This window comes from Camelus ferus, chromosome 2, assembly GCF_009834535.1.
Source record: "Camelus ferus isolate YT-003-E chromosome 2, BCGSAC_Cfer_1.0, whole genome shotgun sequence".
NCBI classification, from domain to species: domain Eukaryota; kingdom Metazoa; phylum Chordata; class Mammalia; order Artiodactyla; family Camelidae; genus Camelus; species Camelus ferus.
In genome coordinates, this window is record NC_045697.1 from 4,323,630 (window position 1) to 4,348,349 (window position 24,720).

The 24,720-nt window shown below is 56.9% G+C and overlaps 1 protein-coding gene across 4 annotated transcripts in view; it reads right to left on the reverse strand.

Moving 5' to 3' along the window:
- Positions 1–21,178, reverse strand: part of WFS1 (wolframin ER transmembrane glycoprotein) — a 28,485-nt gene extending 7,307 nt beyond the window's left edge. The window contains exons 1-7 of one of the 4 annotated variants that reach the window (XM_032493707.1): positions 21,011–21,178; positions 14,384–14,558; positions 13,584–13,816; positions 4,202–4,284; positions 3,519–3,663; positions 2,376–2,546; positions 806–886 (exon numbers count right to left, since the gene is read on the reverse strand). In XM_032493707.1, the coding sequence (XP_032349598.1) occupies positions 806–886; positions 2,376–2,546; positions 3,519–3,663; positions 4,202–4,284; positions 13,584–13,815 (712 nt within the window). In that variant the 5' untranslated portion in view covers position 13,816; positions 14,384–14,558; positions 21,011–21,178. Of the gene's footprint in view, positions 1–805; positions 887–2,375; positions 2,547–3,518; positions 3,664–4,201; positions 4,285–13,583; positions 13,817–14,383; positions 14,559–17,278; positions 17,442–21,010 lie in introns of those variants that run through there. The other 3 variants (XM_032493699.1, XM_032493705.1, XM_032493714.1) reach the window with 3 other exon arrangements.
- Positions 21,179–24,720: the final 3,542 nt, after the last annotated feature.

A 24,720-nucleotide genomic window follows, 5' to 3' on the forward strand; every position in this document is an offset into this window, starting at 1 on the left:
GGGAGAGGCAGACAGGCCTGCCGAGTCACCTCCTCACCTTGGTGATGTGGCACCCCTCCCCTGACGCGTCCGCCCGCCCCCCTGGCTCTTCAAGCCTAGTGTCTGCCTGATCCTGGCTCCAATGCGGCCCCTTCAGCCGCCTTCACCGCCAGCACCCCTCTGACACCCTCTCCCCTCGGTCCTGGCTCCCTCACAGTGCTGGTGACACAGCCCAGCCACCTACTAACCCCTCCAGTCAACACCTATTCGCCGAGGGCACATGCCTAAGCGCCAGGAAGTGCTTGGAATGGGTGAACAAATCCAGTGGGTGCCCAAGTCTGGCTCCCAGTCTGGGGTGGGGGTCACCTCAAACAAGGCTGGATGCTCGGCCAGAGCGCGGCCACATCGAAGCCGCCCCCAGGCTGGCAGCGGGGTGCCCGGGAGGTGCGGTAAGCGATCAACACCATGATCACAGGCCTGGCCCTGCCACGCTTGCTCTATTTTCTGAGGCCGCAGGGGTGGGTTTTCTTTGGGGGGTGGGGGCTGTGTTTCAGGTGCTGGGGACACGACGACTAGCTGATCATGGAAGACAGCAAGCAAACCATGGCAACAGCACCACTGTCGAGCACAGCGAGCACCGGGGGAGGGGCAGGGCGTGGAAGAGGGGGATTGGAAGAGGAGTCAAGGACACACCCGGGATGCAGTGGCCACTGTGGACCCAGGCCTAGGCCTGGGCTTGGCAGGTGGGGGCAGATACAGTGCCAGGGTGGTGGGGGTGACAGCATGGCCAGAGGTGCCGCAGGTGCGGGCTGGCAGCCGTACTCACATTCACTGCTGACCAGGCGCTCCAGCACCCGCCGCTGCTTCTGCACTGACTTGGGGACGGGGCCAGGCTGCACCCCTCCATCTGCAGGGGAAAGAGTGGATCAAGAATCAAGGCAGACTGACTGTCCCCATTCCCTGCAGCCCCTCAGAAACTGGCCCACAGCCCCTGGATCATCCCTGAGCTCTGGGGCTTGCTGGGTGTAGGGCCTCCATGCAGGCCTCGGGGTCAGTGCAAGGTCTCCACCTCCGAGGGTGACTCAAGCCCCGCAGGGCACAGCCCGACCCAGCTATGAACACAACCTGAGCACTGGACTCACTGAGCTCCCTGGTCAGTGTAACCTGTCCCCACACACCTTTGCTGGCATTGTCCCTTGGCATGGTTTTCCCCTGGACTAGACATAAGTCCCCAGGGCCAAGGGTCAGGCCCTCCCCAGTGTCCCCAGCCCTGATGCACGAGTCGGTCCAGTGGGTAAACACTGAGCCAGGACTGAAGCATTCTGCCCTCCTGTCAACCCCCCTCCACCCCCAATGGGGGAGGCATTCACCAGGCTCTTCTTACACTAGTCACCAAGGCAGGAGCTGGATCAGAAGGCAGACGGTGACAACAGAGGGGAGGGGTGCAGTGACTGAGAGCCGCCACAGAAGCCCAGCCCAGCTGCCCAGTCGGGGGCAGAGGCAGCAGGAGGGGGTGGGGCTCCACATGGGGCCCCTGGAACTGCCATGTCAAGCATGCCTCTCAGGGGCACTGTCCCCTGAGCCCCAGGTGCCACGGCCACCTCTGCTCATCCCCAGAGGAGCAGGTTAGACAAGAGTCCTGCCCTGAGATCCCCAGAAGGGGGCAGAGGGGCCCACCCCGCAGTCTTCTCTGATGTGTTGGCGTGGCCCAGCCCCAGCGCATCCACCCCTGTGGGCAGGAGAGGGCGGGGTGGAGCCCCGGGCAGTCACTCTCTGAAGAGCCGGGGGCAGGTGCTCCGCAAGGTGATGAAAAGGCAAAAGTCAGTGGGGATGGGGAAAGGAGAGGCCACACCCAGTCAGGGACGCCCCCTCTTCTGCCCCATCTGTCCCTCCGGCTGCTGCCCAAGCTCTTTTCAGAAAATCAGGCAAGAAGGAGGCGGGAGGGCGGTAGCGGGGGAAAGACTGTGGAGGCGGGAGATGAGGCCTGCCTTGGGGAGGCTCTAGGGGATTTGGGGACCCAGGTCCCAGCCGCACTGCTCACTCTCCCCAACTCTATCCCCTCAGGAGGAGCAGGAAACCTTTGGACGAAAGGCCTGTGGGCAGGAGGGGAGGAAACCCCACGGGGTAGAGCAAATCAAGGTAGAACCAAAGCAGGAGGGGCCACTGGGCGCCCAGATCGGGGACTGAGCCGGCACTCAGGGCACGGCTCAGGGAGGGGACCCCAGGAACAGGAGGATTCCCAGAAAGGACCCTCCCTGGCTTTGGGGGAGACCTGTGAGGTGCCCACAAGGAGGTCCCTGAGCCCCCACTTCAGCTCCCAAAGGGAAGCCCCCAGAATTTTGACAGAGAAGCCCAGGAGGTCCCCAGGGGCAGCAGGTCCCACGGAAAGGCCCTACCATGCTCGTTGACCTGCCCCACGTTCTCCAGCAGCTCCGACACGGCCACCTGCTTTTTCTTCTTGGGATTGAGTTTCCAGTACATGACGAGGGCTGCCTTGCGCACGGCCCGCTCCAGGTCGGTCTCGGAGGAAAGCTGCTTCACCTCCTGCTCATTCTCGGAGGTGATGCCTGAGAGACAGGAGGTGTCAGAGGCCTCATCCTGCCCACCTGGGAGCCGGCAGGGATGCCCCAGCCCCGGCAGCTCTGCCTGGGGGGCTTGAGAAGGGACTCCCGTGGGCAGCTCTGCAGGAACCTTTGTCACCAGGACAGAAACAAACATCTGACTGAAAGGGCATCTGGCCAAAGTCCCTGCCAGTGCCCACTCTCGGGTTGGAGGCCTGGCCCAGCCTTCCAGCAGATGCCATGGTGGGCAGGCGCTGGGCAGTGCCTTCCCAACTTCCTGGCTCACTCCCCTCCCTCCTCCCCATTTCACCCCACCAAGGACCCTCTGGAGTAGGTACTGTGGTCCCCATCTTACAGATGGAGAAACTGAGGCACACAGGGGTGGTCTGGCTTGCCAAGGCAACAGAGTCAAAGAGGTAGAGCCGGTCTTGAACCCTGGTCAGTCTTGCAGTGAGCGGCTGGCGGCAAGATCACGACATCCCTGAGTCCACAGCCCCGGCCCCGGCCCTCCTAAGGCATCCATGTGTGGCCAGGCTACACCTCACTTTCCCCCAAACCCAGCGAGTGTCAGTCTGAGAGGACCTTCACTGGCCTACAGTCCCCAGCTGCTCTGCTCAGACTGGATGGAAAGTCAGTTCAGAAAACTCCACTCTGACCTCAGCTCACTGTCATGTTCTCCAACTAGACCAGGGAAAAGCTGACCCCAACTGACTCTGTTGTTCAATTTGGATTAGAACCCAGAAGGCATCTCCTTGTAGACACCAACACAAGTTAAAGAGGATGAAAATGGCTTTGTTTCCTAAATATCCTGTAATACTCCAAAATGCCTAAATGACAAAGCTCCTGGCTAAACAGAAACCATACTCCTCTCTCAGCCACTGGCGTCACCAGCGTTAGGCTCTCCTGGTGCTGTTCTAGCTGTCAGCCCGGCAAGCAGCACGGCATCCCTCGGACACCCCGCCAAGCCTCACGACCCACCTCTTCTGTCCGCCAGGCACCGGCGGAGAAGCTTGACGGCCTCGCGCCGGCCCTGCTTGGCGGCGAGGGTCAGCCAGTCCACGGCAGTGCAGTTGTTGACCTCTTCGTCGCCGTCGCCGGCAAGCTGCAGGTAGTGTTTCCCCACCTGCAGGGGGCGGCCGTCATGCCGTGCACTGCAGCAGCCCCCTACTCCACATCCTGCCCCGACCTGCTCCCCGCAGCCTGGCAACCTCGGGCTCCATCCCCATCTCCGCCCAGAGCTCCCGGGCCAGCCCCTTCCTCTCACCCCCTTGGTCACCCAGGCCAAGAGGAAGGGTGGAGGGACCGTAGCCCCACTGGGCACCTGCACTAGGCTGGGCCCTGCTGGACCCTCAGGGCGCTTGCTCCTCACAAGACCTGAGGGGGTGTGGGGACTCCCCACCCCGGGACTGATGAGACGGGGGCGGAGGATGGGCAGGAAGCAGGGCCGGAGCTGGAGGGGGTGATGCCCAAGATCAGGTGCCCTGCAGAGGGCGGCGGGAGGAAAGCCAATGGAACGTGGAAACACCACAAACGGGGCCTGGCGCCGGGCAGGTGAGGGCAGGCCAGCTCCCCACTCCCCACTCACTTGCACACCGGCACTGGCTTCTCCCAGCCCACCATGCGGGCTCACAGCCTGAGCCTCTGGGGACATGGGTCCTCACCTCTGTCTGCGCCTTGGCGTCCCCAGCCTTAGCCTTCTCCAGGACTTCTTCAAAGGGGGTTTCTACACCTCCCTTCATGGGTCCTTTAACACAGAAGAACAAGCAGATGGAATGTCACCAAGCTGGTCCTCGTTGCTTGTCCGAGAAGGGAAGGGACAGCAAGAACAGGTCAGGAGCGCGAGAGGAGACACGGAGAGAACGCACCAGGAAGCCGCCCGCCACCCTCCGACGCTGCAGAGGCAGAGCTGCCGGGCCGGGTTCCAGCTCAGAGCTCCGGGTGGAAGGGGCAGGGCAGACGAGGGAGCGCAGGCCCGAGCCCCGCTGTCACCCCCTCAGCTCACGGCAGCCAGAGCAGCTGCGCTCAGGCTTGAACGGGGCTCTAGGAAGATCCGAGGGCTCAAGTTTGAAAGCCCTTGACCTGAAGAGAGAACTTGCACCCAATCCCCAGCACCCCATTAAGCAAACCAAATTCATGTTTTTAGAGATCGTGGTCTACACACCCATGATTTTGGGAGCTCATGATGGCTGTACACACATTCTGATACACATATATATCGATAATAGTGAATCACAATCAATTTCCCATGTTGCTCTGCAGTGAAAAGGGCCATTTCAGCATCTCAGAAATCCCCCTGAGGGGACACTCAGGCTCTGGGCCTCTCTTCTCCATCGGAACTTCAGGTTATTCCCACACTCCCTAATTTTATAAAACGGTGCCACAAACAACTCTGTGGATGCATTTTTTCATTTCACGTATCATTTCATTCATTCTCCTGGTATATGTTCTTCAGGTGAATGACTAGCTCCAATCGTCCTCCAGCTAGTGCTCATTTTACTTTGTAACTTTGTAAAAAGTTATCCTAAGTCACAAAAGCGTCACATAGCTTCATCAATTTCACTGCCACCTCTCTGTCAGTGGGCAGCCAACATAGTTTTTTTTTTTAATCACTTTTTACCAGTCCCTTTCTTTGATTTAAGCAACTAATAGCCAGGGGCCTATACCCAACACCACACCTTGCCTCCGCTCTCCGCCATACCCTGCCTTGGCATGTGGCAGGATACCTCGCAGTGACGCAGGGGATGCGGCTGGAACATTGCCAACCACATAACGGGTGCTGATTAGGGATGAACAGACTCTCACTCTAGCCGTTTCTGGAAACGGAAGGTGGAATTCAGGGAAACAAGAACAGTCCCCGGTAACACTGCCCAATGACCAGACTTCCCCACCCGTTCACCCAGGCCTTTCCCAGAATCAGCTCCGCCAGGCTCAGAGCACGTCCCTAGGCACAAAGGACCCCGGGAGGCAGCAGAGCAGGGGCCCAAGGTGACATAGCCTTGGAGATTCAAGGTAGAGAGGTCACATCCAGTTTGGAGTGGGTCCGGGAGGTGGCGGGGAGAGGCTGGGGATGGCTCAAAAGAAAGCATCCTTCATGAGACTCACAGGTCCCTGGCACCTACAATGTGGTCCTCTTGGTGGATGCTTGCAAACAAGATGCCTCTCCCTGCAGAGTTAGAGCTGGGCTCCCTCGCTGAGGTCCCAGGGACCTCATCCAGCAATGGCTGCAGGGCCCAGAACATCCACCCAGTCCCCTGGCCCTGGACCTGGTGCTTCCTGAGTCATCAAGGTCAGTTCTCCCTTCTGGCTGCTGTCACCCCCCACTTCAGCCCCTGGAATGCACTTTCTGGCCAAGGGCTCAGACTAAAGAGACCGGCAGGCTCCCAGCGAAGGAGGGTGTGTACAGAGAGAAATCTGAGCCGCGTGCAAATCACCGTCAGCATCAAAGAGCCGCGTGACCTCCCGAGAGTCATTTTCAGGGCCATCGTCAATATCCACCCAATAGGCTGGTTTATGAAAAGCAAGACACCCTGCACTGAGGGCCTGGTCCAGAGCTGGCATTTCCAGCGTGCCTTCCTTTCCCCTCCACGTGTCCCACCTCTGGGCTGACCCCAAGGCTTCGCTGCTCACCAACGCTGCACTTCCCAGCCCAACACCAGACACCTCTCACAAGTTCACAACTCTCTTCTTGACTAATTGAATTCACAAGCCCAAGGTCTTCTTTATTACATCAGAATATAGAAGATTCAAACATACATCTGTTGGCTAAAAAGATTATTCTACGCATGATTAATTTCTCACAGAAGTTATTCATAGCCTGGCATTTCAAGACGTCTTCCCAATACACAGAATCTCTTTGAAACATGGACCTCACCGCCCTCATTACTCCACTTTCCAGTTGGCACTGATGCAAATATGTCTACAACCACGCAAATGTTGAGCTCGTGCTGCAGGCCAATCAGGGGGTTCTGGCTTTTTCCATCTCAGGACGAGCCTTCACACAGGTCAAAGGCAAAGCTCATCAGGCTAACTGCCCAGTGGCAAAAAACAAACAAACAAACAAATAACCACCGCCAGAAGCTGGCTGCATCAGTGTGGACCCCGAGGACCATGGAACACACGTGTTCTCTGCAGGCCTGACCCCCATTCCTGGCCTCTTCCTAACCCTAACCTGATGTCCCCCACTCTTGGTCATCCACGTGGCAGGGTGGTGGCAGCAAGCCCACCTGGCCCACCAGCCAGCTGCATCTCCCTGACCACATCACCTGGTCACAGATGGACACAGACCCAAGTCGGGACGGTGGGGTTTGTGCTGGACTGCTGCGCAACCAGCCTCTTCCTCCTGCTGGATCCTGGCTGATGCCAGCCTGGAGCCCTGGAGGGCCGCCCCAGGGGGAGACCCCACTGCGGGTGAGGGCACGGGGGAAGTAGGGCTGGGGGAGACTGCCGATCACACCCTCTGAGCCCCTGGATACTCCTCGCTGTACAGACATGCGGAACGAACAGGTCCCCTGCAACCTGGTTTTTGTGGATGTCAGTTTCCATCGGGTTTCTGTGCCACTTGCAACCGAGAGGGTCCTGACTCAAGCTCATTTTTTAAAGTCTTCCCATCAATCACAAAACAGCAATATTAGAGCTGCGTGGCCCTGGGCGGTCAATCCATGGAGGACCACACACACCCTCATCTTTTATCCTACTTATCTCCCAGGGATCCCACACATTTGAGAGAGTTGTATATACCACGTTGAACTAGTAAATGACCGTCATCTTGTCATGAATGGGAGGAGAGCCCCCAGGATGCTGTCCCCTCTTCCCAGCACACCCATCTTGCTGGAAACCTGGTACAGCATCTGCCACCATGGTTCCACTAGCCTTTATGGAGGTGATCTGTGTCCAGCAAGTCTGACCCATCTCCATCCCCCAATGTCAGGCACAGCTCAGCAAACGCTGAACAGACAGAGGGATGAATGGACAGGGAAGTGACAAGAGAACAGTCGTCAACTTTCACCTGTCTCCCCAAATCCTAGCAGAGAGCCTACAACACACCACATGCTTGGCCTGGAGATCGAACCAACAAGCTCACCTTCCTACTCCGAGCAGCTTTGGTGTAGAAATGGACAATGGTGGTGAGCACGTCTTGCTCCCACTCATCGGGACCACACAAGGGCCGCGGGCTGGGGAGCCTCAGGTGTCCCTTCCCTGCAGCCCCAGGGCCTCCACCAGCTCCGATCGCATGCAAAGGTCTCCTGGAGACAGCTGGGAGCAGGAGAGAAGTTGGCTTCCATTTTCACACAACTGCTGTGATCGAGATTTGCCAAAGCACATTGTTTAAATTGTTGAACGCGTGCCAAAGGCTCATAAAAGAAGAGCACGATCTGAAACACGCAGTGAGTGAGTGACGCAGTGCTCCTGTCTCCGGGGCTGCCGTCCTTCCACCCTCACTCACCGGCCCTGGACAAGGCCTTAGCCTCCCAGAGTCCCGGGCCCCTCCTGACGCCCCCCATGTGGGGCTGCAGTGAAGGAAAAGGTGATGTGGAACCAAGGGCATCCCATGTGTCCTCCTCATCGCTGTGGGCGCTGGGTCACCCACCGAGGGGTGCCTCATACACGGGGACCTGGGGTCACCTTGCCTATGGGGGGTGATGTCCCATGCACAATGAGCTGGGACTGCCTTGCACAAAGGGTGTCCTGTACACAGCAGGCTGGGGTCACCGTATCCCAGGGGTGTCCTGTACAAGGAGAGGTGGGGTTGCCTTGCAGAAGGGGGTGTCCCATTAGCCTTTGGGAGCCTGACTCTGGCTCTCATGAACACACAGGAAGGATACTGCTTGCACCTCCTCTCTTCCAGGGGCTGGCTTAGCTCTGAGGTGGGGGTCCTGGCCAGGAGGCCCATGTTTCCCACAGGCCCTGCACGGACCTCGCCCCTCATTACTCACTCAGTAGACGTTTACTGAGCACCAGATCCAGCCAGTCTGAACGCCAGGAGCCGAGGGCACAAGCTGAATGAAGCAGGATCCCCCATGCTCACTGCCCACCCAGGGGCCAGGTGAGGATAACCGCGTTCCAACAGTGCCCGCTCAGAGGCTGTGGGGGTGCCAGGAGTCATCAGTCCCGATGGGAGCGGCTTCCTGGAGGTGATGCCCAAGGCTTGGAATGCAAAGAGCAGGCGAAAGGTAAGGGCATGATGCCAAGTTTCCAAAGGTCTTGTGCAGACACCAGACCCAAGGGAGCCTCCGCGGCCTTGCTGGCCGTCCTCAGGACAGGCCATCTTGGAGTGAGAGGGTCAGAGCAAGGGCAGGGCACACAGACAGACGAGGGCTTAAATCAGGGTCAGGATGAAATCATGTGTGTAAAAAACTTCATAAACCAACAGCTGGTACCTTGACTGGACAAGGAGAAACCGAGTTGTTTACTGCTGTGACTTGTCCCCAGGGCAGCGGGACGCGGCGCTCTGCGTCTGCTCCTACAGCCTCTCCTGACCCTCCTTGGCGCCCACACCTGCTGTCCAGCTCTGAATCCCACCGGAAAACTGCCCCCTCACTACCCCGTGGCTCCAGCCAGAGGCCTGGAGCCAGCCCAGCTTCCCTGGGGCCCTCTTCCCCGGACCCCACCTCCCCGCTGGCCTCAGCTCCCCTGGACACCCATGGGTTCTCTCCATGTAACCAAGATTAGCCCGCTCCCCTGGTTTAAACCCTCTAACGCTCCCAAGAATGCCCATTCTCCTTATCCTGACCCTCGAGGCCCCACTGGGCTGGCCAACCTCTTGACCCCGAGTCCGACCCCTGCCCAGGGCCATCAGCCTCAGAGCCCTTCTGCCCGGCATGAACCGCACCGTGCAGGCTCCTCTTCACTCGCCCACCCGCATCTCCCTCCTGGAGGCGGACCCTGCCTTCCATGCCCAGTGTCCCCTGCAGCCACTGGGCAGGACCTTGGTCAACAATGGCATGGACCCTTCTGGGCAGGCTGCACCCCACCCAAGGGTTCCAGCCACCATCCCTGTCCCTGACCTTGAGGCTGTCTAAGCGAGTGCCAGCCTGGCACCCACAGCTGGAAGCCTCGCAGACTCGGCAGTCCTGAGGGCCAGCGATCCCTGTGACCTACCGAGGTCAGCAGAGAGGGCACCCCCGTGCTCTGTGGCCCCTGCAGAGTGCTTGTCCCCGAGGACACGGCACCTGCTTACTTCTGTCTCTCCCTCGCCTGAGCCTTCACCTCCTGCAGGACCAGCCATCTCTGCTTTGCTCATGACACAGGGTGCTGGTCACATGACACAGGGTGCAGTGAGTCCTCCATCTGTGGTCACTGCTGTCGAGAGCAGTCGTCACCATGGACGAGCACGGACTCACAGTCTGTGGTCAAATCCTGACTTCACCCCTCACCAGCTGGAGGTCCGGGGTCATCTACTTAACCTTTACCTCTGGGCTTTCTCAGCTGAAGAATGCTGGAGAAGTGACTTAACTAATGGAGACAAGGACCCCAGATGGTACTGCGCACAGGAAGTGCTATTTAATGTTCCTCTGCTGTTATCTACGGGCATTTGACCGATGCTCACCACACCTTTGCCAGATGGACAGGTGAGTTAGTCCATTAAAACTTACCCCAAAATCCCCTTCTCCCTCCCCAGGTAGATGCTCTTGGAGCTGTGCAGGGAGGCACCATGGGGCTTGCTGTGTGCACATCAGTGACCAGTGACAGCACAGAGAAGGTGACACGGCATGGCCCAGACTTGAGGGGCCAGGACCCCAAGGCTGCCAACCGGCCCAGCACTCACTCAGCACTCCCTGCCCCCCACCCTTGGGAGCAGAAGCCAAACAGAGACCACATCTGTTTCCTGACACCTCTTATCTGAAACCTGCAGTCTTGACTTGGTCTGTCCTCCAAGGCTGTTCTGCATCACCCAGATTGAAACCAAGTGTGTCCCCAGCCCTGGTCCCCGCACCCTGTGGCTGCTGGGTGTTTGTGCCTGGACTGAGATTCCGGATCAGGCCCTGGCCTACCCAGAGGCCTTGGAGACAAAGCAGAGATCTTCGAAGGATGTGAAGATTGGAAGAGCCCAGCGGGGTGCGTTTCTGGGGGTAAATCGGAAACTAGTCCAGTGTGATTGTGCAGGGGAGCTGGGCCTGCTTCATCCAGAGCTCAGAGGTCCCCGCGGCTTTGCTGAGAGAGAGGGGGGCAGCGTGGGACAGGAGACTGAGGGGCTCCCGTGTCCATCACTCAGTACCGGCTACTTGACAAGTCGGTGCTTCCGCTTCCTCTCCTCTAAATGAGGACAGGAACAGAGCCCCTCTCTCGGGCTGCTGTAGGGGTCATGTGAAGCCCCCAGGCCCGGAGTACACTCGGCAGTACACACCGGGTGTTCACCATCACAGGTCTGGGGCCTCTGCGTGGGGCAGGGCCGGGGCTGAGCAGCGGGTAACTGCCTCAGGCAGCTGGCTTCTCAAGGGAAAAACAAAATGACAAGGCTGGGTGAGCTGGAGAAGGTGGGGTGGGGGCGGGGACTTCCTTAACTCCTACAGAGCACCTGGGGGAAAGGAAGCCCCTGTAAATGGGAGAGGGTCAGGTATCCTGTCCCATGGGGGTGCACCCCACACACACCCACATACACAAACGCAGTCTGCAGCACAATGAGCCTCCTGGGGGAGAAGAAATCTGATGAAGCCCCTCCTCCCAGACATACACAGCCCCAAGCTGACATTAAGACCGGACACTGACAACTGAGTGGGACCATAAAACTGGGCAGATGCCTTGCTGTGCAAAGTGGACGCCCCAGGAGGAGGTCTGAGAAGGAAGGAAGGAAGGAACGGGTTAGGGGGTCCAGGAAGCTGGGTGACATTCATGAAGCATGTGGAGCTCTCAGCTCTAGCCACAGGCCCTCTGTCTGCGCCACCAGGCAGGCACCTAAGGAAGAGGGGCCATGACTCAGCACCACCTCCTGACCCCAAGGCCGACGCACTCCCGCTCAGAGCACAGGTCCCCAGCACGTGGGTCCCACCTGGCTGGTATGATCACGCCCACTTTATAGATACAGAAACGGGCTTGGCGAGGCCTCCTGTCCCCTTCGAGGGCACACAGCTCAAGGCCACCAGGCAAGCCAGGAGCCCTTCCTGCACAACTTCAGGGCCGAGACACTCATAAATAAACACACATAAATAGGCAGACACACGCTCCGGAGTCCGCATGGGGACAAGTGGGGATCCAGCACCGCGGCCAAACCAGTGAGCGCTTTTCAAACTACAGACTTCGACCCAGGAGGTCACAGAATCACATTAACTGCCCACAAGCAGCATTTGTTTTTAAACAAAAGCAAGAGAATGGAGACTCTCACTACTGTTCTGGAAGTTTCTGCTCCCACTGGGTGTGCGTGCGTGTGGGCGTGTGCATCAGGTGACAACAGCCCGTGTACTTCTTGCCGTGCGAGGAGATCGGAAAGTCTAGGAGGTGCTAGTGCCTTAAGAGCTAGGTGGGATTTCAACAGGTGGAGGAGGTGACAGCGTGTTTTGGGCAGAGGTTCCCCTCACGGCAAAGGTGGGGTGGGCAAGTGGGAGGCAGATGTGCAGAGCGTGGAATGGTCTCGGCACGCAGGGAGGGGGCGGTGACCCACGGAGAGAAGTCACCGGGCTCTCACCAGCCATGCTGGGGTCCCGGGCAGGCTCTGCTCTGATCACTCCACCTGTAATCGGAGCCAAGGTCCCTACTTCCCAGGGCTGGCTGCTCTGAGACTCAGGCAGATGTACTGAGAAGCACTGGGTAGATTATTAGAAAAAGCAGTGCTTTAGAACAAGTGCATAGCTTTTATCAGCTATGTTTTCTCCAAACATCCCAGCCAGAGGCCTGCGCTCCACCCTTTTGAGCCTCCATGACACTCACAGCGAAGCTTCAGCATTTCTACCGACAGACAACAGCCCCTAAGGTGCGAAGGAGCCTCAAACAAGACTCATGTGACAGCTGGTGCCCAGGCCTGCCCCCGGCTCCTCCTGGTGTAGCTCAACTGCAGGCCAGGCGCACAAGCCTCCCTTCTTCTCCACCGCCCCTCACCTGGGGGTCTGGGGGTCTGGGGCTGTCTCCACCCCAAGCCCACCCTGGGCGAGGCTGTTTCTTCCCTCTGACCCTCACCCATGCTGTGTCCTCTCCTCCCAGGCTAACTCTTGCTCAGGCATCATCTCTTCCCAAGAAGCAGGTCCCCACCTAACCAGCCCCAGCCCCAGCCCCAGAGCCACCTCTGTGCACCCCAGGCCCTGTGCTGCCCTGCTGGGGGCAGGTCTGGACTCATTTGTGCCGCCAATGGCCACTCAGGGCCAGCAAAGGGCCATGCTCAGTGAGCAGCAGCTGGACAGAGGAGGGACCAAATGCTGGTGCCCTAGCCCCAGCATCAGCGAGGCAGCCAGCACCATCACCAGCTGTCTTGTCCCCCCCGGGTCCCCACACTGTCTCGTCTCTGCCCCAGGGAGGTGCCCCCTGGGATAGAGTGGAAACTTGAGGCCCAGAAGTGGGCTAGGGTGGGGGCAGTGCTTAGCAGCCCCGTCTGGGGATGGAGGCTGGGTCTAAAGGGCAGTAAGGGACAGACAGGGCCTGGGCCCAGGAGCACCCAGGCTGGCAGCCGGCCCAGAGGGGCATGACCACATGGGGGCCCCCAGACCAAGCAGAGCTGCCTGACTGAATGGCCCCTGAGGAGTGGCCACAGTGGGCAGGGGACAACGTGGGCTGCCCTGAGTGCTGTGCGGGACCCGAGCCGGGGGAGGGAAAGCCTTCATCCTGCCGCACAGTGCCTGGTGCAGTAATGCCTACTGTGTCCACGAGCAGAAGGGAGTTGGTGCGTTACTTACAAATATAAGGAGGAAATGCTACATCTGCTGCAACCCAAGTTCGTGAACTTCAGAGCAAAGCGTGCACAGAGGTGAGGCCTGAGAGGCCTGGGTGGCGCGGGGGAGCCCTGGACTGCGGGGGACACCCCAGAGGAGGAACCTCGTGGGGATGCCTGGACTACGTGCCAGGACCCGGCTTCCAGACCAGCCCCAGGCGAGGACAGTCTGGCTTCCCGGGCCCCCTTACCTGCTCCATCCACTCTTTCCGGGCTCCTGGCATGCGAAGCCCGGGGCACAGCCCCAGCAGCTGTATCTCTCACGTCTGGTCCAGGTCCAACTTGGGGTCCGGGAGCTCGGGGCACCCCACTCCTCTCCTGCTCCACTGAGGTGGTGGCATTGAGCCGTGAGCGGACCTGGGGCTGAGGCAGCAGTGGAGGCTGGGGGCCGGGGGGGCTTGGAGGAGGGGCACTGGCGGCCATCCTGCAGGCGAGAAAAGCCGAGGGTCAGACGTACACGAGGCCAGCCAAGCCCCATCTGCTCCAGCCTCGGGTTTTGGGTAAAGAGAACAGGGTGGGGGCTGCCCAGCATTCTGTGTGAGCTCATTCGACCTCACAACAGCCCCCTTGAGGACACCCCCATCTTACAGATGAGGAAATCGAGGGAGGACACTCACTCCAGGCTGGCTGGCTCGGCAGGTCCCACAACAGTCAGGAGCCGGCCCCTCATCAGGGGCCGGGACCTCAGGTGTGCTCATCCGAGCAGTGGGAACAGCAGGATGCCGTGAGGGTTCAGTGAGATGGCCCATGGGAGCCTTGGGCATGTGCCTGGCTGTGCTGGGTTAAAAAGGGGGTCTTTGCAGATGAAATTAAGGATCTAGAGATGAGATCATCCTGGATCATGGTGGGCCCTAATACAGTCACTGGTGTCCTTATAAGAAGAGGCAGGAAACACACAAAGACACGAGAGGAAGCCGCCACATGAAGGCGGAGTCAGAGGCTGGAGAGAGGCGGTGGCAAGCCAAGGGACGCCAGGGATGCCCAGCAGCACCTGAAGCCAGGAGAGGTGAGGAGGGACTCTCCCTCAGTGTCCCCAGAAGCAGCCAGCCCTGCCGACGTCGTGATCTCAGGCTTTTGCCTCCAGGACCACAAGACAGCAAGTTGCTGTTGTTTCAAGCCACCAAGTGTCTGGAAATTTCTTATAGAAGCCCTAGGAATCAAACACACTGACACAGAATGAGAGTTAAATAAATGGGGTGGGGGGAGAAAGGGGAGAGGGATGGAGGGTGGGAACATGGCCCCTGGAGCCAGGGTTTAAGTCAGACCTGCCCAGCTCCAAAGCCCTCCACGCCAGGCCAGAGCCACAGGACAAAAACCCAGGAACCTGAACACCACCAGACACAAGCACACACTAGACACAGAGTGATGGAGACCACGGGGTTGGTTCCAGGGGACGGCAACAGACTGGAGCGCACAGATTTTGGGACGGGGACAGGGCTCCATTAGTCAATAATGCCACTTAGCAACAGGGCAAAAACCACCATTGACATGATTAAGGGCAACCAGGGGCCACAGACGGTGGGGCCGAAATCTATCAGAGTTCCCCAGCACCAGGATCCCAGACTGGGGTCCTGGGTGGGCTTCAGAGGACACAGACCCTGAAGCAGCTGGGACCACGTGCAGCGCAGGGGATCCAGGCAGGCTTCTCCTCAGATTCCCAAGGGTCCATGACACCCCCACCCTGGCCTCAAGGCCACGTCCATCCTCTTCGCTGAGATGAGGAAGGAAGAATCTGGCTCCCAACCTAACTCGCCATGGCTCCCGTGCCCCTGGCTATGCCCACCAGCTCTGTGGTCCTGAGCAGGCCATGTCCCCCTCTGCAACTTAGTTCCCTCAAAGGTAAATGGGGACAATCATCTCACACTCAGAGCGCTGTGAGGACCACATGAGACCAAAGACCACAAGTGGTCAGGCCCCCAGGCATCCCCAACGCCCACCTCCAAGCACGAGCCTGCCCAGCCTGCCCAAGTCGGGGGCCGACACGCATTTCTGGAGATGGCTGTCACAGGGAGAGTCAGAGGTGGCCCAGGCCCTACACAACACACCCCAGGGCCATGCAACCATGTCTGCTGCATTCTCGGCTAGACATGGGTCCCAAAGATGGGATCTGTGTCCGCTAAAGAACCCTGGAGATTTCCATCTGGACATTCCTCCCTGAGAGGGACTGAGCCCTTATTTTAAAAACATCCTCCTGGCTGTAAACCAAAAGCACATCAAGCCACAAAGATTGGCCTGGAAACCAACACAGCACTCAGTGCTGTTTCCAAACTCCAGGCTTCCGGGAACCAAACAAAGAGACAACTTTTGCAAAACCCCTCATCTGGCTGCATGTGCAGACCCGCTGGCCGGCTGTGGGCGGGGAAAGGCAGCCAGCGACTCGGCAGACAGAACCCAGTTGTGCAGGTCACTGGCTGACCCGAGACAAACCACACGGGGCCACGTCCTACCTCACCATCTCCCGAGGTTCCCGCTGCCCCAGAACTAAATGCCACCCTCTTGGAGTGGCAGAGGGCTCTCAGGCCCCCCAACTTACGCCTGGGCTCCTCGGTTGCTAATGACAATGCAACCAGCGCGTCTGGAATGTGCTGTTCCAGCACCTCCCACCGATTTTCTGGGGATTCTCACGTGGCCTGCGAGGAGGGTACTGCTGATACTCTGGTGTGATGGATGGAGAAATGGCCCGTCCTTCAACCCACACCCCACGTCACAGACAAGGAAGCTCAGGTCCAGAAAGGTGAGATCCCCGCCCGAGGCCACACAGCTCAGAGTGTCGGAGCTGGAGTTCAAATCCACAGAGCCTCTCACTCAGAAACAGCTCCTTTCTGAAGAAGAGGCCTCTCAAAATGCGCCCACCTGCTTCTGCCACCCAAACCCCACTACACCTTCTCTTCCCCCATCACTGTCTCCTCAAACCTGTTCTTCAGCCTCCACAGGCAGCTGCTGACCTCCACGCCTTAGCTCTTGCAGGGCCCCCTTCTTGGACTGGCCCTCTCCCCTCCCCCAGGCCCCATCCTAGATGACATTCAAGTCAAGGGCCCAATTTGCCTCCTTCTGGGAACTTCCCAGCAGCCTCTGCCCTGAGTCCTGTCTCCATCACTTGCTCTCAGGTAACCACATAGCACTCAGGGTATGTCTCCTTCAGAACCCTCTCTCTGCCAGAGATGGACCAGAAGGACTTACCCGGCTGGTCCAGCTGCCCCTCTGAGAGGAGCCCTGGGTCAGGAGGGACAGCACTGTCCCTGGCCAGCAGGACACAGTTTTTCCACCTGAAGCAACCGGGGAGTGAACCCCAGTTCTGCCCTTTACTAGCAGCTATTTAACCTCACAGGGGTGAAGGAAGAGAAAGCAAAGTGCAAACTATAAAGCATTAAAAAAAACCCCAAAAAGCACCCAAGCCATTTCTCCCAGGTGCTAAATAAAGGCATATTCAAGTTGAGAGACACCTTATAACAGGAACTTCAGGAAAACACAGTTTCTGGCTGGCCTGCTGGTCTAAGCATTATGCATGTCACTCTACAATCAAAATAAAGCTGTTTAAAGTAAAATCTGGTTAGTACGGAGAGATGAATAAAGGAGGATTAATTTCAGGTTCCCTGAGAGTCGGCCAAATCCTTTTTGGATCAAAGGCCTTGTCATTTGAAAACAAATGAAATGATCTGGTGCCGTGGTTGGGTCACGGAGGGGACCACAGATGGTCTCTCGGTGGACGGGCCCAAATGGCGTCTGGTCCCTCCTTCTCTGATGAGTCTTTTTTTCTGTAATCCTGGGGGCCCCGAAGGCAGGGGCTGCATCTCATTCACTCAGGATACAGCGGGGACCTAAGGGGCGAGGCCCACCTGAGGCAGCCTGGCCTGGGGAAAGCAGCGCTGGCAAGGGAAGAGCCTACCCCATCTCGCTGTGTGACCAGAAGCGGGTCCATCTTCTGGCCCCGGAATCCAAAATCCTGGCTGCAGAACAACAGCATCAGCCTCGGAGCTCCACCCAGCTCCAAGACTCCTCCGCCGCCACCCTGACATCAACCCCGAGCACCCAGGCCAGAGCAGGGGCTGGAAACCCGTCGCTGTGGAAGATCCAGAAAACCAGAGTGGCCAGCATTCTTTCCACATGAGCACCCAGGCATATTTTTATCCCATCAAAACACAAAATGCCAAAAACACGGAGCTCGGCTGAGGGGCTGCCACCTGCCGAGAGGTGAGTGGGCTGCTGGGACCATGCGTCTCCTGACATGCAGAGAATGACCACATGCGGCCTGCAGCCCAGACTCCCTGACCGTTGTTCAGGCCGGACCCCCCCTGCTCTCCAGGGGGGCCTCCCCCACCTCTGAAACAAGCCCCCAGGGAAGCCTTAAGGATGTTCACGCATCCTCTGACCACAGCCTCCACCGCCAGGATCCCAGCCCAGGGAGTAACCCGGGATGCCCGCGGTTCCACCTCCATCCCACTTGCTGCTCTTTGACATCCACGTGCCACTGCGGACCTCCCCGCATCCCTCTTACGGAGCGCCTCTCTGGGGTCCATCACAGCGGTACTTTCCAGCACTGTCCAGAGAAGGCAGCTCAAAGCCCCTCCAGGGTGTGCCACACTAGCTGTTAACCACCGCCTTGTATAAGAACATCTAAGACAAGGAAATGTTTGTGTAACGCTGTTAAAAGGATTTAAAGCAGCATGAGATACTACTCTGAGTCTATTTAGGATGAAAGCAAAGTTTATCTGCACAAAAAAGATGGAAGAAAATGCCTCCCAATGGTACTCCTGTCTATCTCTGTGTGGGGGAATTACCGGTAGCTTCCTTTTATTCTTTTTCTAAACGTATTTCCTTAATTTTCCATAATGAATGTGCAAGGTTTTTGGAATTACAACCAAATGTCATTCGAAAACTCATCTGGGGGAGGGTATAGTGCAGTGGTAGAGCACATGCTTAGCATACAGTAGGTCCTGGGTTCCATCCACGGTACCTCCATTTAAAAAGAAACAAACAAGCAGTGTAAAACCCATCTGTAACTGAGCCCAGAGGGAGAGGCTCAGGGGTACCCCGGGTCTGGGAAATCTGCTCCGGCCTGGACGGCTCAGGGGTACCCTGGGTCTGGGAAATCTGCTCCGGCCTGGACAGCCCAGCCCGGCCCTGCCACCTGGCACAGCGCTGCTCCTTAAGACAAGGGCACGAAGCCCTTGGAGACTCCCAGGTACCTATTTTTGCCCCACAGTATTAAGGGCCAAACCAAGGAACATTCCAGCTCTACCCAGTGTGCCAAGTTCACAGGACAAAGAGGGAGTCGATCTGGGAATGCTCCGTGCCTGGCCTGGGCCGGTCAGCAGGCACAGACTGTGGGCCGATCCTGCCCCAGAGAAGATCCCGCAGGACTGGCCTTCGAGCACTCAGCCCAGATGGGAAGGACGACATGTAAGCAGACAACCACAGTGATGGGGCACCTGGGGGCTGCAAGCACAGGAGGGGCCACACTCAGTGGCGGGAAAGGGGCAGGGTGGGGACTCTGGACAAGAGGCCTTGGCTAAGCCTTCAGGACAAACAGGCACGAGCCAGACAAGGGTGAAGGGAGGAAAGAATGCAGGTGTGTCGGCATTTCAGCGGGGACTGCCCAGGGGAAAAGGCAGTGGACAGAGAACGTGCCAGCACTGTGGCCAGGAAGGTGTAGGCGGCTGGGAAGTGACTCTGGGAGGGGACACGGGAAGGAGAAAAGAGGCTGAATGGGCAGCCAGGAACCTGGGGCAGGCCCCGAGGGCCTGAACAAGCGCCAGGCTGAGTGCTGGGGCTGAGCCAGGGCAGAAGAAGTGCAGGGCAGGGCTGCAGGGCAGTGGCAGGTAAAGAGCCACCAGCCTGTGTAGGGACAGGCCAGTGAGACCAGGGAGGGGGCTGAGTGGCCTTGCAGGGAAAGTGAGGAGGCCTGGCCCAGGGCAGGCATCGGAGCCCAGCTCCCAAATCAGGAGACAGAAGCATCACCCATGAATGTGAGAGTGGGGAAGCAGAGTGCAGCCTGGCTTGTGACTGGGGACCATGGTGGTGGTGCCACTCTCTGAGGAAGGGACCTAGGGGAAGAGAGGGGGCCGTATGAGGCACAAAGCTCCCTCTTTTATCATGCTTCCTCTCATCACCACTGTCGTGGACCAGGATTTGGTCTCTGTCCCATAGCACAGGCACTCTGGGGGCCCAGGATTGAGCTGAGACCAACCCCAAAGGCCAGTCCAGCCCTGGCTTGGGAGGGACAGGGGAGGCCTGAGTGGGGAGCCCTCCACATACTCTTCTATCCAGGGAAAGATGAGATGTGGTCTCCCAGCAACCTTTCCTGTGTCCAGTCAAAGGTCCATCTGCTGGGGGAGCAAGCGTATAAAGGAACCTTCTTCCGAATCCCTGGTGAGCTGCGTAGGGGCTCCTGTGAGAATCACAGCCTCTTGGAGACAGAGGGGACAGGATGGGCAGTGACAAGCGTGGCCTCTGGGCTTCTGTTGGCATGGCTCCCTCACTGGGGCTGCAGTGAGGGCAGGCAGCCAGCACACCGGGTACCCAGGGCATCGCTCCCTGAGTGATGGAACCCGGCAGAAGGGAAAGCCCTTTACAAATGGGCCAAATGCCAAAGGTCACTGTCCAAGGTGAGGAGAGGCAGGCACTTGTTCTCAGCGCCTGCCCAGAGGCAGAAGTGCCCCACTAGGCTCTGCCCAATCATCTGTGTGGTCTTGGGCAGATCACCAAACCCCAATGAGCCTTAGCTTCCTCATGTTTCACATGGGGCTATAATTTCTACCCCTAAGACCACCTGGAGGCCAAATGTACAAATGTCAGTTTCTTGGAATTTCTTAACATTAATTATAACAAATGGTGTGGGAGAGTCCAGCTCCATCACACTCAAAAGGGCTGGGTCAGATTCACCAGAAAGTTTCCATCTACCCAAACAGAAACTGATATTCCAGAGGGCAGGGTTTACACCAGCCAGGACCCAGGGGCTGCTCCTGCCTCCCCCCACTACCCCTTACTGAGGAGGAACCCCTGGGGGAGTAACTGCCACACAGATTCTACGTGGGCAGTGGGGGCTTCAGCCTGACCCAGAAGCTGCCCCCTCAGGTGGGAGGGTCCCCACTTGGGGAATGAACCCCCAGCACCTCCTGCAGCCCCCAACTAGGGGCCCTAGCGCCTTCCAGAGGCGACGGCCGCGGGGGAAGGGCCATGACAGGGCAACTACAGACTGATGTAGTGGGGCACGGGGAGGACGCACCCCTTGCCACTCGCCGGGTCCCCAGCACTACAAGCCGTCTGCCTCTGGGGCAGGTTTTCCCGCCGGCAATAGGGTTTCGAAGCGAGGCTCGCGGGCGTGACAGTGCTCGGAGCACGCTGTGCCCCAAGATGTCCCCGGGTACCGGGACTGGGGCCGAGGGGGCGCGCACCCCTCGAGGAAGACGCCATCGGGGCGCCGGCAGGGGCCGCCGTGAGTGGCGGAGAGAGCGAGACCCCGGCCCTCCAACTTCTGGGGAACTTGCAGGAGACGTTGGTACCAGCCACCCATCCACTCAAATGGGGAAACTGAGGCCCGAGGGGGGAGACAACTCCAGGCGCTCCCAGGTCTCTTTCCAGCACTCCGTGCGACCGCCCCTTGCCCTGAAGTACTCACCCGCCCGCGAGTGAGCCGCACGCGGCGACGCGACGCCCGTGGACCTCCGGGATCGCCGCAAAGTTGCTCTGGAGGAGTTAAATGCACCTGGCCCGCAGACGTGCGGCCGGGACCCAGCGGCCAGGACTGGTTACAGTGGGAGCTGGCGAGCGCTGCCCCCAGCGCGGCGAGGGGCGGGGATGGGGGCGGGGCCACACGACGCTCTCCACTCCCGACGCGGCCCGGAGGACGCGGCACCACCTCGGCCCGCTGAGTGGCCGGCAAGCCTGCCAATCACCGGCTCCCCTGCCAATAACAGAGCGCCTCGCCTGGCGGTCGCCGATTCGCCCACTTCGCCTCCAGGCTCGAGGTCGCCAGGAGGGCGGGCCCGACACGCCCACAACGAAAGTTTCCGAGCAGACTCGGGCCCGGCCCCGCCCCGCCCACCAAGCCACGCCCACAGGGCGTCAGTTAGCTGGGCAAAGCAGCTCACCTCGGTGCGTTAACAGGTGATTGGACCCTTGGGTGAGACAGACCCACCTTCAACCCACTACTCTGGCCCCAGGGTCCTCAACTTCAGATTCATTATCATCACTATTGCAATATTAACTAACACGTTGCGCGCCCACTATATACCAGACGCCTTAATTCCAAAGGCAGTAGCAGGGATAGAAAAATGTGGCCCATTTTAAATGCGTACCTGTAACGAAGTGCTGCTTTAAATGCATAAAATCAAATGCAATGTATCACGCTTTCACAAGGTAATTGTGGGATTCGTTTAAGAATATATATTAGCCGAGGGAGTGGTACAAGGCTCAGCCGGTTCGGAAACCCTCTTCTTTCCACCCTGGCCTGAGGTCTGAGAGATGTAGTTTGGAAATGAGGGCAAAGGTCTACACTTGAGCCAGGCCTTGGGACTGTGAAGCCCTGGCTGGTGGCCGCGGACCCCCAGGGCTGTGTCTGCCCTATGTCTGGTCCTCACAGCCAACCTAAACTGCCTGTCCTGGGTTATTGCTGGAGAAACTGCAGCTCAGAATGGCTGCCGGAAATATGCTACCCACATGTCGGGAGCAAAGATTCTGCTCCAGGCTCAATTTGGGGGGAGCTTTCACACATCGAGGTTTTTTATTTCCCTCCCAATGACACTGTGAGGCAGGCGGCATTAGGCTCATTTTTATTGATGAGACTACTGGGGCTCAGACATAGGTGGTCATTTGTCCAAAGTCACACAGAGTGCTTTTCCCCCTTATACTAACCACAGAAAATCTGGAGAATTACACAAAATAGAAAGAAGGGGAAAAAAATCACTCAAAGGCTATTACCATTCACATTTTGAGGCCTATGCATATTTAAGAAAGGATTTTCAAAAGTCACCGCGACTGCACTGCATGACTATTTCATGAGGGCAAAGTCCTAGAAGCAGGAGTACTGGATCTTGATAGGGTCCTTCAGATGTATAGATATAGTTCACCAAAACAAGGTCCCTCCAAGTTGCCTCCTGTTTACCTCTGAGGGGCACACACCAGCTTGGGAAACATTTTATTTTTTACGCTTACCTAATATGGTAAGTGAAAAATGGTCTCTTTACAATTGTAATTTGCATTTCTACAGTAACTAAGGGGCCGGATGTTTCATGTTTCTCAATTTTGAGAAGCATCCTCTCTCTCTCATTTATCTATTGGGAGCTTAGCAGCTCTTTGAAAAGCTAAGAAGATGTTTCTTTTATTTCTAACCCACCCATCTTTACTGCCCATCCTCTCCTTCATCTCCAAGAGCTGGGAACTGATCTGAATGGCTCCTGCAACGTACCCTTGGGAACCAAGCAGCCCTCCTTTCCCCTGGGAAGCTGGGAGCAGAGACACCAACCCCCAGCATCTCAGTAAGACTTTTCCAACTCATTCATCACTGTCTACAGGAACAACTCATAATCCACCCCTGTTGGCTGGTCACTGCCCAAAAGACCATCATGACCTGGTCCTTGGCACCAAACATCCATCACATAGAGGCCGAAACATTTGAAGGAGCTCAATAAACAGAGGGAAGAGGACAGATTGAACAATTCCTCCCTGGGAGATGAGAGAGAGAAAATGAACCTCAGTCAAAGCATAGAAACATTTAACATATGCCATGGAATGGAAAAAACTTAAGAAGTCATAAGTAGGTAAATTCAGAAAGAAAACAGTTGAGGTGAGGAAAATTAGCAAACTGGAGGATAACAAGGAGTAAGTGCCTTTAAATGTAGAGGAAAATTACATGTAAATCATCAGGAAGAAAATGAGACCCTTGCAGGCATTCCAGGAGGTACAGCTTGTAGAGAACAGGCACTCCAAAAGGAGCTGGAGAAAAACAGAAATGAAAGAAGTGCTAGAAGAAAATGTCTCTGGGCTGAAGCTATGCTGTGAAGCCTCCACCTCCAAGATAAAGAGAAAATCGTGCAGAGTTCCAGAAAGAATCAGTGATGTCCAGAGGAAGGAGAGACAGGGTGGTGCCAGATTCCTAGGGGACTTTGGAACGATGTCCAGGGACTGTGATTTTCTGATCAACAAGGCTTTCCCCTGCTCTGATGGAATTAATATGTCAGGGCAAAAGAAAGAAATTATCCAACATGGGAAGACACAGAGAGGGCATCTTTCATCCATGGAAGATCCCCTCTCTTGACACAGTTCAATCTTTTGAGATAGAACAGACATGGAGCACAGAAAATGGTGGTAAACAGTGACCCTTGCAAAATATGTGGTTTAATGTAAATATGCCTGGGATTCTGTATGATAATTGCTAAGCAGGGATTCTTGAAACAAGCCATTTACTGTGAGGGAAACCTGTGTTAGCCTGGAAGTAAACAATAGAATTGATCTTAGCAAAACCCAGGACTTGAGGGAGCAAGGGGTGGAGTGGAGAAGTACCGGGATCTGATTTGGTGCCGGGAGGTGGGGTGGGGCGATATCATGGCGGGGGACAGCATTGTTACCCTTTACATTTCATACATTAACAGGGAAATATTGGTTTAATTGTGACTATCAGGAATCGGAAAGCACCAACTAGTGGGAAAAAAGCAGACTAGAACTTATGAATTCGTGGGTGGAGGTTGGGGCGTTGGGGGAATGAATAAAGAAACGAAATTAAGAAATGGGGGAAAGAGGAAATAATGGCAGTAACAACAAAATTTAATAAAAGATGAAAAAATTTAAAATCTTGGATATTAACTTTCAAAAGAAATGTGAATGGGCCGAATTTCCTATCAAAAGCCCTTAATAAGACTGGGATAAAAATCAAAATGCAGTGTAAGTGTAATTTACAAGGAATGCACCTAAAATGCTGACAAATAGAGGCCCAAAGTGGACAATATTGGAAAACTGAAATTAAGAAAATAATAAGAATGACAGATTAATGGTGCATAAAGAATTCAAGGCAGAAAGCATTCACAGGAACAAAGAGGGATATTATGTAATGGTGCAAGGTGCAATCCATAAAGATTCAACAGTCATAAATCTTAATGAACCAGAAAATATAGCAGCTGTGACGGTTACTTTTATGTGTTAACTCAGCAGGGCCAAGATTTGGTCAAACACCAGTCCTAGATGTTGCTGTGAAGATATTTTTGAGATACAAGTGACATTTATATCAGGAGACTTTCGGTAAAGCAGATGACCTTGTGCAATGTGGGCAGGCCTCACCCAATCAGTTGAAGGCCTTAAGAGGTAACGACCAAAGTCCCCCACTCTCCCCTCCCC